Raw genomic sequence first — 16,698 nt, forward strand, 5'->3', positions numbered from 1 at the left:
AACCATGTGTACAGTTTTTAAAACAATTATCAATGCTGTGCTTGGATTTCATTAATTGTAAACTTTTGACCTACTTTCTTATTTTTGAAGCTTCTTTAATAAAATTTCGTGCATGTGTAGTTTTGAAAACAAATATCAATATTGATATTGTTAGGTGACCATTTGACCAACTTTCTTATTCTTATAGCTACAGTTTTGCAATTTGGACCATATGTACAGCTTTGAGAACAAATATCTAGCTAACGTTATAACAAAGGTCAAGCACTTCTACTCAGCTGGGCGATTTAGGGCCATCGTGTTAAATACAGTAAGAAATGCTCCTCAGTTGTTTTTGACAGTGATCTTTATTTTTTTCTAGCATGTCCATGCACATCTTAGTTCAAAAGCTTGTAACGTCATTCATCTCGTTTATCATATAAATATTTGACATGGATCGGCCATGGTTGTATATAAAAAAATTGGCAACGTTTTTCTAATTAGCCACTGTTGTGAGGCCAGCAATATATTTGAGTCACACAAATCTGTCTGCATTCAAACACATACAAAGCGTAAACAAAACACATCCACACTTGTTATGAACATATACATCTATGACGTTACACTTCCTAACTTTCGAAACACACTGCCTCCAAACGTTCGGAGTATAGGTTATAACTTCAGTAATACAAATCCTGAAACTAGCACAATCAATTAAGGTACATCGTCTGATAAGAAATGCTTTTTGTAAATTGTATTTATATATTTGGCACATGTGGTATAGAAAAACAACAACAGATCAACATCTATTATGCAACTGACATTATTGCAACAACCTTAAACATTATATCTATCCAATTGATTATAGTCAATGTTTCTGTGTTATGTTAATGTGCAATTGGACATTTAGAAGGTCAGATTTTCTTTTTGTTCTTGCACTCCTGCATTGATAAAGGTTATACAAATCGTTTCCTTTTGCATCTTGCTTTTAAATAGTTAAGTGTTGTGGAGGAAGAAAAATCCCAATGAGACTTTAAAGGTTCCCTGTGAACATCGCTATGTATTAGGGCGAGTATCTGCTTCCGTTTGAACAGGCATTGTTTCCATTGGTAAAACCGGAGTATCAACGTTATACAGATCGTTTTGCAAGTCATACACAACATTGTCAAATCCATGAACGGCAAGGTCCTCGGGCGCGGGCCAGTAGTTAATCAAGTCTATTGTTCTTTGACGGTTCCGTCTAAAATATATTAAATACAATTAAGATAAATCTGCATGTTTTATTCTTGTTCTCTTACAGATGAACACAATCTTCAATGAGTTTGTCAAAGTGAATTTATCAACAAATTTAATTAAAACTGCAGGAGCACCCCCAGAAACCAAGTGTTACTATTTTATGTCACAAAGCCAAATGGAATAATTATACAATCGACAGTTCTTATGAATGTTAAGACATTCTGTAGCAATAAATAACTTAAAAATACTTATCACACCTGGTGCGCTTTATGAAGATAGCTATCAGTGTGAACAACACCAGGAATACCCCAGCACATATGGCCATTATCACATACCAGTTGTGCTCGGACCACTCCGCCTGTAATTCATAAATAAGATACTTCAGTCAAATTTCATCCAAAGAGATGAAATTTAAGAGCATTTCGTGACGAATTATTCATAATTTATATACAAGGTCTCACGGAAATAGCTGTCTACATTACTTGTGAAATACTTAATCCAAAAAAGTAGAATGTTTATAATCAATATGTCTCCGTTTGACAAACAAATTACTTACAACTTGGTTATCCTTTTCTGCTTTTTGAAACTGCATTCTATCCTTTTCCATCGTTTTAACCCCTTCTGCTTGATTGTCTGTTATAGTTTTAAAAGTATTAATTAATGAATAGTATATTATGGAAAAAAAAGAAATACGGTGCTATAAGGGTTCCATACGTGTTGTTTTTATTTCGTTAAAACAAACGATTTAGTAAAATGTTAAAACGAGCTACTGAAGTCGTTAAAACGAGATACGTGAGTCCTTTAAACGAGATACTAAGTCTTTAAAACGAGATACTAAGTCTTTAAAACGAGATACGTCAGCCATTTAAACGAGATACTAAGTCGTTAAAACGAGATACAAAATAACATGTACGTCACATCTATATCACCGTAATACTTTGAGAATGACTGTCTAAAATAATGTAGATCTTGTTTTTGACGGTTTAAATACGAATTTGATCAACATTATATGACAAAAGAGAGATTTACACCGGTAAATGAAAGAGAGTATTACACCGGAAAAATGCTAACATATCATTAGAATATCATTGTAATAATAATTATTTCCTTTTTTATTACTAATAACTATCTAACAGAATACAAATGTATTAATAAAGAAAGTGCATACCAGGAGATGCGATATTCGAGGATTGTTGCATGCACGTTACATCGTTTTTATCGCACATGCAAAGAAAGGTGTCATTAACAAACATGCAACTCTTTGGATGAGAACACCCTGTATCTCTACAGTCCTCGGTTGGATTGCTACACGACCGCCCGGTATATCCAACTGGACAATGGCATTCAAAGGATCCTAACGTATTGACACATTTTCTGCCTTCATCGCATGCGAAGAGTCTGATTTCGCATTCATTTATGTCTTGATTACACGTATCTCCTACAAAGCCAGATTCGCACATGCAGCTGAACGATCCTTCTGTATTAATGCATTCGCCATGCAGACATTGGCTTTCTAAACACTCGTTGACATCTTTGTCGCAGAGGACACCCCTAAAACCTTCATGGCATTTGCAAGAGAATGAACCTATTGTGTTCAAACACAATGCTCTGTTCTGACACGGCGCCTCGGCACACTCATTTTTGTCTATATCACAAAAGCGCCCAAGAAAACCATCCAGACATGAACATGCGAAAGACCCAAGTGTATTTCTACATTTTCCATCATTCTGACATAAATTTGTTTCTAAACATTCATTGATGTCTTTTTCACACAAATCGCCCTGAAATCCGTTAGAGCACTTGCAACTAAACGATCCAATATCATTGATACATGTAGCAGAATTTAAGCATGGGTCTTTGTCACATTCATCGACATCTTCTTCACAAAATACACCTTGATATCTCGAGTTGCATTTGCAAATAAAACCATTTGATATATTTTCACAGATTCCGCCGTTTTGACATACGACATCGGCACAAGTGGTAATGCGTATTTCACAGAGATCACCACGATAAGCGTCCGCGCAGAGGCATGTAAATGATCCAATAGTGTTTCTACATTCATTGTCATTAAAGCATGGATTTCGTAGACATTCATCAACATCATTATCACAGAAAATGCCTGTATAACCAGGATTGCATAAGCATTGAAAGTTACCAAGAGAATTTTCACATGTTGAATTAAATCGACATGGATGGTCAAAACACTCATTTTTGTCTTCTTGACATAGTCTGCCCTCGTATCCTGTGTCACATACACACATGAAACTCCCTGGGGTGTTATTACAGGTAGCAGAATTAGAACACGGATGTTCCGCACATTCATTGATATCAGTTTTACACAAGTCTCCTTCAAAACCAGACGGACATGAGCATTCATAGCTGCCATAATTATTTACACAATTTGCCGCGCCAATACATGGTAGTAGCAAACATTCATCCACATCTTCTTCACAGTGAACCCCTTTATATCCCGGACTACAAGAACATGCGTATCCACCGACGGAGTAAACGCAAGTTGCATTGTTCTTACATGGGCTTTCTGCACATGTGTTAACATGTTGACACATGTTTCCGAAAAAGTCAGATGAGCATTCACAGAAAAACGATCCAAATGTGTTTGAACATGAACCATCATTAAAACATGGTCTGCTCAAGCATTCATCAATATCGTTTTCACAATGTTTTCCTTGGAATCCTTTTTGACAGGTACATTCAAACGATCGGAAAATGTTGGTACAAGTGCCGTTGTTTGTGCAGATATTGCTTTCACATTCATTAACATCATCCTCACACATTGGACCAGCGAATTCCTTTCTACATGAGCAAGAAAACCCACCTACTGTATTCTTGCAAGTCCCTCCATTGAAACATGGTTCAGCCAAACATTCGTTGTAGTCTCTTTCACAAAGTTCCCCTACATAACCCTTAACACATTCACAGAAGAATGAGTGCTTTTGATTTACACAAATTCCTCCGTTTTGACAGTGAATGTTCCTGCAATAATTTTCCTTCACTGAACAGTCTGGCCCTAGATAACCTGCCATACAATTACATTTGTAAGAACCAGGCGTGTTGATGCATTTACCTGCATTTTCGCATTTTTCTTCCAAACATTCATTGATGTCGCCTTCACAATTTTCATCGGTATAACCTCCTTGACAAATACACTTATAACCACCAAAGAGATTCTTGCAGGTTCCGTTATTAAAGCAAACATTATAATCACATTCATTTATGTCCATCTTGCAATATCGTCCAGTATACATTGGATTGCAAAGACACTTAAATGACCCAGCAGTATTTACACAAGTTCCACCGTTCCAGCACAATTCTTCGGAGACATTTCTTGAGCATTCGTCTACATCAATGTCACATGCTTGACCTTCAAAACCGGTATTACATTCACATTCGTATGCACCAACATTGTTAACGCATTTTCCGATGTTGCATATTGATTCATTTTCACATTCGTCTATATCAATGTCGCATGCTTGACCTTCAAAACCTGTATTACATTCACATTCGTATGCACCAATATTGTTAACGCATTTTCCAAAGTTGCATACCGTATCATTTTCACATTCGTCAACGTCATTCAAACATAACTGCCCAGTGTAACCTTCCGCGCAAAGGCACATGAATGATCCAACTGTGTTAACACACGTACCCCCATTAGAACAAACAAATCCATATTTGCATTCATCTATATCATCGGAACACGTTAGGCCCGCGTAGCCAGATTCGCAGACGCATTTGAATGATCCTTGTAAATTATGGCACGTTCCATTGTTTAGGCAAATGTTCTCTTGACATTCATCAATATCGTTGACGCAATGTTGGCCATTAAAACCGTCCAAACATCTGCACGAATATGAGCCTATCGTGTTTGTGCACTGTGCACCATTCTTGCAGACTCCTTTTAAACATTCGTCAATATCGAGTTGACAGTGTGTTCCCTCATATCCGTCCACGCAATTGCAATGGAAACCCCCGAATGTATTAACACAGTGTCCATTATTACAAATGTCATTTAAGCATTCGTTTGTATCCTCTTGGCATATCTCACCCGAATAAAACTCGCTACATTCACACTTAAAGTCGCCAACAAGATCAACACATACCCCATTGTTTAAACAAGGATTGTTCTCACATTCATTTAGGTCGTGTTCACAATTTCTACCAGAGAATCCATGCACACACTCACAAACGTAATTATTTAACTGATCATTGCAGGTAGCGTTGTTCATGCAAGGCGATGAACTACATTCGTTAATCTCATTATCACAAAGCCGCCCGTCATAACCTTCGCGACAGATGCACTCGTAAGAACCAATCGTATTTATACATGTAGCACCATTGTAGCATGCGTATTGTGGATCAGGTTCGCATTCATTTTCGTCTTTGTTACAACGTTCACCCCGAAATCCCGTTTTACATTGACAAAAAAAGGTTACACGGAAGTCAATACAAGTAGCATTGTTTTCACAAGGGTTAGGCGTGCAGTTGTCAACGGCTTCTTCACATACAGGACCAGTCCATTCCGGCGGGCATGCACATGCAAACTTACCAACTAAATTTTCGCAAGTCCCGTTGTTCTGGCATGGTGTTGGGGTAGTACTACATTCATCCATATTAGTTTCACATCGTTGTCCTGTAAATCCCTCTTTACAGAGACAAGTGAAGTTTGCAACTCTGTCCAAACAGACGCCATCATTCAAACAAGGGCTAGGTTGACAGTCATTAATGTTTGTTTGGCATCTCTTTCCAGTGAAGCCTTCCGTACATGAACATGAAAAATCATTTATAAAAGCAATACATTGTCCACGATGCTCACATGGATTGCCTATGCACATATCATCAATGTGTTCACACCGAGGACCACTGAAACCATCCGGACAAACACAGTCAAATGAACCTACTGTATTGTTGCAATGTGCATTGTTGAGGCATGGATTATCGTCACATTCATTTAAATCAGTCTCGCAAAGTTGCCCGGTAAAACCTTTTGTACATGTACATGTGAAATTGCCGACTTTGTCAATACACGTAGCTTTATTTAAACACGGACCTTTCGCGCATTCGTTAATATCCGTTTTACAAAGTGAGCCAGTGAAACCTCTTGGACAGAAACAAAGAAAACCTCCAACGCGATCGAGACAAGTCGCGCCATTATAACAAGGTCTTGATGTGCAATCATCGATATTAATTTCGCATGTCTGTCCTGTAAAGCCATGATTGCATTCACATTTATATCCATATATCAGGTCCACACACGTTCCTCTGTTTCCACAACGCTTTTCTCTGCAATCGTCTATATTTTCTTCACATAACTTTCCTGTAAACCCTTGGACACATAGACACATAAACGATCCAACCGTATTTATACACGAGCCATTGTTTTTACATGGCGTATCAGCACATTCGTCGATGTCGTCATCGCAAATTAAACCTGTGAAGCCAGAAGGACAAACGCATTGGAAACTACCAACATTATCAACACACGTTGCTCCGTTTACACAAGGTGATGATTCACATTCATTTATCTCGTTTTCACACAGTAACCCATTGTACCCATTTGGACACTGACAACTAAATGTTCCAACCATATCATTGCATGTTCCACCATTGTTACACCTGATCATGTCACATTCATTAACATCGATCTCACAGTCTTTACTTCTGAATCCTTTAACACACTGACAGTAGTAGTCATTTATCAAATCAACACATGAGCCATTGTTTTGGCATTTCACATATTGGCAGTCGTCAATGTTTACTTCACATTTCATCCCGGTGAATCCATTTGGACAGTCGCAATGGAAACCACCAATTTCGTCCATACATACTCCGTTGTTTTCACACGTGACGTTCTCACATTCATTCACTTCATGGTCACAGAGATCACCCGTGTACACAGAATCACATGTGCATTTAAAACCAGCTATCAAATCTGTACATGTTGCACCGTTTTTACAAGGGTTTTCAGCACAGTCGTCAATGTTGACACTACAGGTCTTGTCTGTGTAACCGTCCATACAATTACATGTAAAATCACCGGCGGTATTGACACACGTTCCTTTATTTTTGCATGGCGTGTATTCACATTCGTCAATATCTATTTCACAAGATGTTCCTGTAAATCCCCCTTGACACTGGCATTGAAACCCATCCACCAGGTCAATACACGACCCATTATTTAGGCAACTGTCACTTGCACAGTCATTTATGTTGTTTTCACAATGAACGCCATCAAAACCTCTATCACAAATACATTGGTATCCATTTATTTTGTCTACACACTGTCCATTCATTCCACAAGGAGACGTAGCGCACTCATCAATGTTTCTTTCACAAGATAGTCCGACAAAACCATCGACACATATACAAACAAATTCACCAATCTGATCCTGACATGTAGCATTATTTAAACAGGGTTGTGATTCACACTCATTTATATCCATCTCACAACGAGATTTTGCAAAGCCATTCGGGCAATCGCATTTGAATGAGCCATATGTATTAGTGCAGATACCACCGTTGTAGCAAACAGAACCGCTCAATAAGCACTCATCAACATCTTCCTGACACTGTGGACCAGTAAACTCTGGAGCACATGCACACGTGTAACTTCCAAATTCATCAGCACATGTACCACCATTTTCGCATGGAGAAAAGATACATTCGTCTACGTTTTCTTCACAATGCGTTCCGTTAAATCCTGGCTTACATTGACACTGATAACCTCCTATTAAATCATGACAGGTTGCATTATTTTGACACGGTTCCCCACCGCATTCGTTGATATCCTCCCCACAGTACAATCCGCTGTATCCATGTTGGCAAATGCACCGGAAATCGTTCACCAAGTCCTCGCATGTTGCGTTGTTCAGGCAGCTTGCATTCTGGCAGTCGTCGATGTTAACCTCGCAATGGTCACCTGAAAACATTTAGAGCGTTACTCATGCCCTGTTAGAATACAAAAAAAATCAACAGCATTGGACTTTCAATACAAAATTGTGGTACTTGGTTAACGAGGTTGTCGCAAAATGATTAAATGTGTAAATCCATGAGTTCAACTGGTTTAACAGTTTGTTTCTGTTATTTGGAAGTACACATATGACTTTAAAAGTTCTGTTTAACCCACCTTCAAACCCTAATGTACATGCGCACTGGAAAGAGCCCACTAGGTCACTGCAAGTAGCCCCGTTTGCGCAGGGAGAGGACTTCTCACATTCGTTGATGTTTACATCGCACATGTCGCCTTGCCAACCGTCTGAACAGCTGCAGGTAAAAGACTCGGGAACATTGAGGCATGTTCCATGTTTGCACGGGTTACTAGCGCAATAGTCGGTACTCGTCTCGCAGTGGTGACCGGACCATAATTCTGAACATGTGCACGTGTAGTTACCAGGTGTATTTATACACGTACCCATATTTTCACACGGCCATATAACACACTCGTCAATGTCCGTCTCGCAGAAAGGGCCTGGAAAAAAGACAAAACATGATTATGTAAGGATCTAAGGTAACTAGTACTCACATAAACAACATACATTTTAGTAGCTTTGTGCATATATGGAAGATAAAAGAAGCAGCACATACAAATCAAATATTAATAGGGGACCAAGGATACAAAAACCGAAAGGAAAACAAAAAGCAGCTTTCTACAATGGTTATCCCAAGCTTACCACTGTAGCCAGTATCTTTGCAGTCACAGCTGTATAGGACAGCCTTGTTGACACAGCGGCCACCGTTCTTGCAGTTGTGGTCCACACAGTTGTCGACCCTTTCTAGGCAGTTGATGCCCGTCCAACCTGGAAATTGTTGGTGAACTCCATACTAGCAGATAATGTTAATACAAAACTTCAACGGGTCTTGTTCGGATCAAGCCATCAGCAATTTGTGACAACTTAGTATAAGCAATATAGTACATGTATGTGTGTGTTTTCCCCTTTAAATTGAGTATTTGTGGCGGTCGGGGCAGCCCCCTTTATAACACTTCATATATCACATATAGTACTTATGTACAAGGTTACGAGTCGTAAACAGCAACGTACATCGCAGATATATCAATTAATTAGTAATAACTGCACCCACAAATCAGTATTGAAAGTATAATCAATCACGAGGGTAATAGGTAAAGTAATTGTTTGTACCATGCTGTCAATGACCAATAACAAGCATGTCTTTCAATAAAATGGGTTGTAATTTATCCGCACTATACATATTGTACGGTTTGGCTCCGCCTACTTGTTACTAATCCTATATGCAACTTAATGTATAGGCGAAAACAACGACAGCACTATTGGATGGTATAAGGAGAACATGTTATAACAGTATAAGTGTTTATATTTGTATGTATACGACAGTATATATAAATATATATTGCCTAAAATATCAAAGTCAAACTGAAATTATTGAACAACTGAAAATTCAAGCGTTTGGAATGTTTATAGTCTAGGACAAAGACTGCATTGTAACAATTTATTTATGTTTGCAATTATTAGAAATTGTAAGATGAAGTTTTGTCCGAATCACGTTCAAAGGGAATATAGAGTACCTTCCATGCACACGTGCTTGCCGCTGCCTGGGTGACACGTGTAGTGACCACGATCGTCGTCACGTGATGCACATTGCACGTTACACTTGGCGCCAAAGAAACCGTCGTCGCAGTACACTCGTGACATTATAATTAACCTGAAGGGTTACGGAAACAATTAAAAATGTTATATATGTAAAACCTCCTTATGTATATATTCACAGATATTCCAATCCTACCATCTGTAACCAGTTTTCAAACAGTCTCAAATCTGACTCTAGACTCACACTCAGGAAGGAAATTCCTGAGAAGTACAAAAATCCGATTTAAAAAAAAACAAAAAAACATACTAGCAGTCGAAGAATTCTGGGATTTTACAAGTGTCACAAATAAATCTGCTTAACACTCATGTCAAGTGATGTGCCAAATGACTACTTGCTTTGTTCTGCCGTGCATGTCGTGTTTTATCTCTGGGGCGGCTATCCTGGCAGGAGCGGGGCTTGTTGTCACGTATGTGTGAAGCAAGTCTACGTAGTCGTCGTCGTTATCGTCATGGTCGTAGACCTCGACCTTCACCTTCATAGAGTCCTAAAGGGAGGACAAACAGTGTAGCACGTTGATAAGAAATATATTGGAAAGTTTATAGTGCGTATAAAATATGATTGAATCTTTGCAGCACGCCAAAACTGTGTGATTCGTACTAAGGAATAAGTGTTTAGATGCAATAAATTAACAATCTTAAGAAAAAATAAACCGAAAGAGTTTTAGAAATAATCGATTCAAACACAAAAAGTATCAAGAGAAATATTTCGTAAGACGATTGTTATTTTTTTTCCAAAGAACTGAATGTATGTACAGATATTCGCAATATACAAATGTAGAAGCGGTAAAACCTTGGAAACATAGTTTAATAGTTTTCGTAATGGAATTCATTGTTACATTTCTTTAATATATTTAGAACAAAACTATAACTGATTCATGTCATTCCTGCTTAAAAAGTAATTTTAGGTCTTCAACAAACAACACCAATAATATCGGGATATTACCTTCTCATTTATATAGGTCAATAGCACATACAACTCTTCATCATATCGGCGAATAAAATGTAAAGTATTTTATTTTCATTTTAATATATACGTTTGAAGTAAAATACATGATTGTCAATGTCAGTACATTTATTAAGAATTAAAACGGGAGAAAATGCTAGAAATGATATTCCACTTAATGAACGTTCTAGTATTTGTTGTAACCAAGTTGATATTGAGATGAGTTCTCTTTTGTATGTATGCTATACAGTTATTAGGTTGAAATGCATAAAACGTTATTATTTTGTTAACCCCTCTGTATGTTATTAGCACAATATATTAAAATGTGTTAGCAGATGTGAGCTGATTAAGTTATAAAAGAATCACTATGTATTAAAAGAGTGACTATTCTAAAAAAATATTCATAATACTGTTCATCCTCCGTTCTCATGCTGTTTCCAATACAGCAACGACGCTCAAAACAGGTTCATGAAAAAAAGACTTGCATTATCAAATTAAACCTATATCACTTCATGATCAAAACAAAAAAGCATATGATTAAATAAAAATATATAAGCGATATTTTAGACCGCTTTGAGGCCACTTGGCTATTAATTAAACAATCGTTTATATTGCTTATATATTTCTATCTGTACACAATGCATATGCTGTTGTTTTTCGTTTCGATCATTAAAGTCAAATGTGTTAAACATGAATAAGAATTAAAATTGAAACAAAAAAAAACATTATTTTTTTGCATCAACCTACATTGTGCGCCTTTAAACAACAATACACGTGTACTGTACTTTGTACGGTCGTTGATGTAATTACTTTCCTTATATTCGCACTTACAGTGCATGTACATTCACTTGACATATATACCATAAACGCATGAGTTTAGATGATTTTCTTATGTATGAGTTTTAATTGACTCTTATTATGTTCTGTTCTGTTTTGTTCTTTATGTTTTGTATGCAATACATAGAAAATGCTTATTACGTGTATATTAAATATATTGGAAACTTTCCACGTTAACATGAAATATATTATTACGTTCGAAGCACGTTAACATGAAGTATATTGGAGACTTCGAAGTACGTTAACATGAAGTGTATTGGAGACTTCGAAGCACGTTAACATGAAGTATATTGAAGACTTCGAAGCACGTTAACATGAAATATACTGAAGACTTTGAAGCACGTTAGCGTAAAATATATCGAAGACTTTGAAGCACGGTAACATGAAATATATTGAATACTTCGAAACACGTTAACATGAAATATACTGAAGACTTCGAAGCACGTTAATGTGAAGTATACTGGAAACTTCGGAGCACGTTAACATGACATATATTGGAGATTACGAAGCACGTTAATATGAAATATATTGGAATGTTCGAAGCACGTTAACGTAAAATATATTGAAGACTTCGAAGCACGTTAACATGAAATATATTGGAAACTTCGAAGCACGTTAACATGAAATATATTGGAAACTTCGAAGCACGTTAACATGAAATATATTGGAAACTTCGAAGCACAGTACTTTGTGTATATTTCATTTAAATATACCTGTCTCTAAACAGAGTTGTTATACTAAAACAATAAGTTTTCTTATTGCTGCCACAGTATATTGTAGGTGTTGATTTTATTCTTCATTGTTGCTATCGGTTTTTTTTCTCAATTCTTAGTCGTTTACTAAGATATTGGGCAAATATGGCACAACTCGATATATTTCCTTCACATTTAAAGATGGAATATTTTTTCTAAAAGTATCATGAAATTTATTTGACAACCAAAATGTTCTTTGTTTGGCATTTAGTCACAAAAGGTTATAGTTTGTATTATATTGCTCTTAAGCTAACGTCATTAAACGAACGTGTTGTGAATATTCTAAATCAACCCCAAAACGTCTGCGAAATATGACATTTCCAAAACATATGGATGTTTGAGTCCATGTTCGTTAGACAAAAGTCACATAACCTGGATGCAACAATATTGGATGTGTATAGCTTCTTGTTATTTGGAAGGATATTAGTAATGTATTTCCATTGGATTTCCCGTTTCGTATCTATTGTTGTTTGAACGACTGTGTGTACACATTTTCCCGTTGTATAGAGTTTAAAAGTTCAAATTGAGATTCCCACTTTTTTGTAATTCCCTCAATTTTATCTGCATAATAAGTTGGTGTGATGTATAATATGCCTTCATTTTTTCAACCGGTTTTTCCAGTCATCAAAAATACTGATACAGTATAGTCTCGATAAATCGTAAAAGCCATACAAATAACAAATGTTCGACATATTTTTGCACCCCTATCATGCCATTCTTTGTAAAAAATGTTTCATTACTCAGATTTTTTTTTATTTTGCTGATGTTCCATATTATTTCTTTTCTAAGATCGCAGCATGCGTCTTATATGTAAGCGTTGTCCGTGAGTGTATAATTTCTAGAAGAAATACAGTTTTTAATTGAAGATTTTGAATGAATTTTTTCAAATCAACAACTTTTAAAAATCAGATCTTCTCAGTATTGTTTGATCATTTGCATAAATTGTTTGACCCATTTGGATTGTCTGTTGGACAGGATTTTTTTTCACACAACTTGCTTTAATTGCTATAACAAAAAGAGATATGTTGAGCATTTTTAAACCACCATTTTCATATTCTTGAATTATTTGATTTCTTGATATTTTATCGGGATTTCCATTCCATAAGAATGTGTACATTTTGTGCTGTATCAGTTTAAACATGGCTCAGTTGGTGTTTCCAATATAGTTAGTGAGAACAGAAGTTTCTGGAACGCAAACGTTATTATTAAAACGTTACTGATGTTATTTGAGTCCAAATCTCTTTTTTAAGAAGTGTTATGACGCTTTGTTTTTGTAGCTGAGTAAAACTTTCGTTATCTAATGAAAAATTGAGTGAGTCTTTAAATATTTTTTTATTTCATTCCATAACATTTTGTAAAATTCAGCAGTCAAACCGTCAGACCATGGGCTTTTATTTTTTATATCTTAAAAGGGCATTATATAACATTCTGTTTTGATACATGTTTCGGATGCATGTTTTCTTCAGTAGTAGTGTTTGTAATGTTTGTCAGAAATCGTGAATTTATGGATTCTTCTTTTTTACGTCTTGCCTGTATAAAGATGTTTATCAGTTTCAATGTTTTCATCGATATTTAATTGTGTAATTGTTTTATGCTCAGCACGTTTCTGCAAGTTAGCGAAATATGTTAAGTTCTTTCCAGCACCTTCGATCAATTCTGCTTTAGACCGTAGTGATTATACCTTTTACGTTTTCTTCATTGATTGTATCGAGTTTTTGTTTTTCTGTTTCTTGATTCAGTTTATCTAGTGTTTCGTCGTTGTTCCATAAGTTCGTGTTCAATTTTAGTTATGCTTTTCAAAATTCCTTTTTTCATGTTCAATTGTTGTCTTCTTTTTATTGATTGAATGCTTTATAGATTCATCACATATGCGACCTTTAATTATTTCCCAAAGGGTATTCGGGTTCGATTCTCTATTAAATTCTACAATCTCTGTGGTACATGCCTTGATTTGATGTTGAATGTTTTTATCTGCAAGGATAGGGTTATTCAATTTTTAGATATCCTGGGCCTCGAATATTTTCATCTCAATTAAGTTATAATTTATTTTAACGTTGAAGCACCTAAACATGGGTTGATTTACACATAGGCCTTGCCTGTATACATAATATAATTTCGAACGTTAGCCGGTTAATGTTTGATAATTTGCTTTTATCATTACTGTATAACGTGGTCGCCCGACTGCTGAATTTAGATCAACTTATGCATATATGAAGAAACACTATCATATACTCATAAGATTGATGTCTGTAGAAATGGGGGATATACAATTAGTATATTTCAACATTCCCCCTCAGTTCTCTTAATAAAGAAGGAATGAAGAAACTAAGCATTTATGTTGAAAAAATACTATGTTCCTATTTGAAAACAAAAACAAGTTCCTGTGTCCTCGCTTACCGGCCAGTCCCGAAAGGAAAATACGAGTGGGTTACGAGTTCCGCCTATGGAGCTGCCGAAATCTATCGAGTTGGCATTGTTAATTACGCCCGTACGTGCCCGTCCGTACGGACAGGACTGCATGTTGGTCGGCCTGTAACGATACGATAATTTTAATAAGACAATATCGTTTCGCGTCGATTTCACCAAACACATGAACATCATCTAATGAAGCTCATAGTATTCCCAAAAAGACACGTTTTAACAGGATATCCTTATTTCACCAGCATGGTCATTTACCCTTTACACGAACTATGAATTGCAACCTACCCGTCCTGGTTGTCGAGACAGACTGTGAAAAAGTGGTCACATGGAGAGCCGCAGATACCCCACTTCCCATCGCAACAATGGCCGTTGGCGCCTTCCCCTTCCGCGTTCGTGTAACGTACCATCCGGATCTCCACCTGCCCTCCGCCGCGCACTGGCCCCACCTGCATTTAGGAGTGACATATTGGGTACCCATTGACGCGTGTTCACAGAGTTAATTTTATCTACGTTACATAACATTACATAACATTGCTACAAAAACCATTATATTACTTTTATTTCGCTTAGTGAATACTTCTAAACAGATGTTCAGTAACCTGCTCGAATGGATGCACGAGACGTCAAAAAATCACAGACGTCACTTCCGAACGCTTAGAAGTCATGAAGCAAAACAATGTTAAAATATGCTTATAAACTGTCCCTATCTTACTCAAAATGATTAATATAAGATAACAGCTTCTATGATTTATTTTATATCCAACATGAAGTTATACGCAATACTGATCTGTATTCATGGCGGACGATATGTAAAGTTGATTGTACACGATTTATTGTTGTTAATTGTGCATGTTTCTATTTCGTTATGTTCAAGCCACCTTGTTTTATAAATTAACCAACATTATAATTATAACAATTTATGCTTACCAAGACCTCGGCGATGGCGAAAATTAACAGCAAGAATTCCATCTTGTTTTTCAACATTTGTCGACATTTAAAATATCAGTCACTAATATACGACTTTTCTTCGTGAACAATGACAGCGCTCAATCATCATGTATTTAAAGATCAGCGGATGTTGCTTATTTGCTGCGTGTTTTATTTCCCCCATCACACAGTCCAAATTTAATGACTTTCAAGTACCCAGAGTTAATCTGCAATACTAATTGTTCTTCTGCACTTGAGCGAAAGCGTCACTTATTTCATTTCATGTTTGTCTTAGTTATATCCCACGAATGCTGAATACAACTGTTACACACATTCTTAGTACATGACAATGAGGAAACGCATTAATTGTTCATCCATTTAAGCGATTTTAGCGTCATTTGACAATCACGTTACGTTCTTTGTCAAACTTAATGCACTTTTTCGGAAGACAGAACGGAACACAACTATGAAATTTAATTACTCATACCACAGAGTATTTTATAACTTACTAACAAGATCATAAAGATAAATTTATTCATGAAGTTTCCCCGTTTCAGTTATTTAGTACACCTGTCATTGCTACGGCGTTGACAACGGACAACAATGGAATGATATATACCTTGTAATAAGAATAAAATTGTCAATCATTAAACACCGTCGCATTTTCGAGATTCGAAAAGCATAAAAAAACACACCATCATCCGGCTGTCCATCGGTTTGGATTTATTATGAAGTATTTTTTTAACGTTCCTGGAATAAAATAATGAACTATTGGTGTATATATAAGTCTAAGTGCGAAGGACTCCACGCGTACTTTGACCAGCCCAATTGCGTTCATATCCCCGATAATGACATCAACCCCGCAATTCATTCCTTAAATAAATGTGTGAGATACGATGTACATTGTACAAGTTTAAATGAACTGTATGTCCGTCTTTCCAACTGACAACATGTTATAACA

The 16,698-nt window shown here is 36.4% G+C and overlaps 1 protein-coding gene across 1 annotated transcript; it reads right to left on the reverse strand.

Annotated features, from left to right (window-relative positions):
• Positions 1 to 713: 713 nt before the first annotated feature.
• Positions 714 to 15,975, reverse strand: LOC128217743 (fibropellin-1-like). The gene is made up of 11 exons (XM_052925100.1): positions 15,738 to 15,975; positions 15,096 to 15,256; positions 14,787 to 14,919; positions 10,194 to 10,342; positions 9,776 to 9,912; positions 8,904 to 9,029; positions 8,360 to 8,701; positions 5,783 to 8,152; positions 1,769 to 1,845; positions 1,470 to 1,570; positions 714 to 1,216 (listed from the first exon to the last, which is right to left on the reverse strand). The coding sequence occupies exons 1-11, from the start codon at positions 15,792 to 15,794 to the stop codon at positions 1,033 to 1,035; spliced, it is 3,837 nt and encodes a 1,278-aa protein (XP_052781060.1). The 5' UTR covers positions 15,795 to 15,975; the 3' UTR covers positions 714 to 1,032.
• Between the last annotated feature and the right edge of the window lie 723 nt (positions 15,976 to 16,698).

The sequence above is a fragment of the Mya arenaria genome, chromosome 14 (assembly GCF_026914265.1).
Source record: "Mya arenaria isolate MELC-2E11 chromosome 14, ASM2691426v1".
Taxonomy (NCBI): Eukaryota; Metazoa; Mollusca; class Bivalvia; order Myida; family Myidae; genus Mya; species Mya arenaria.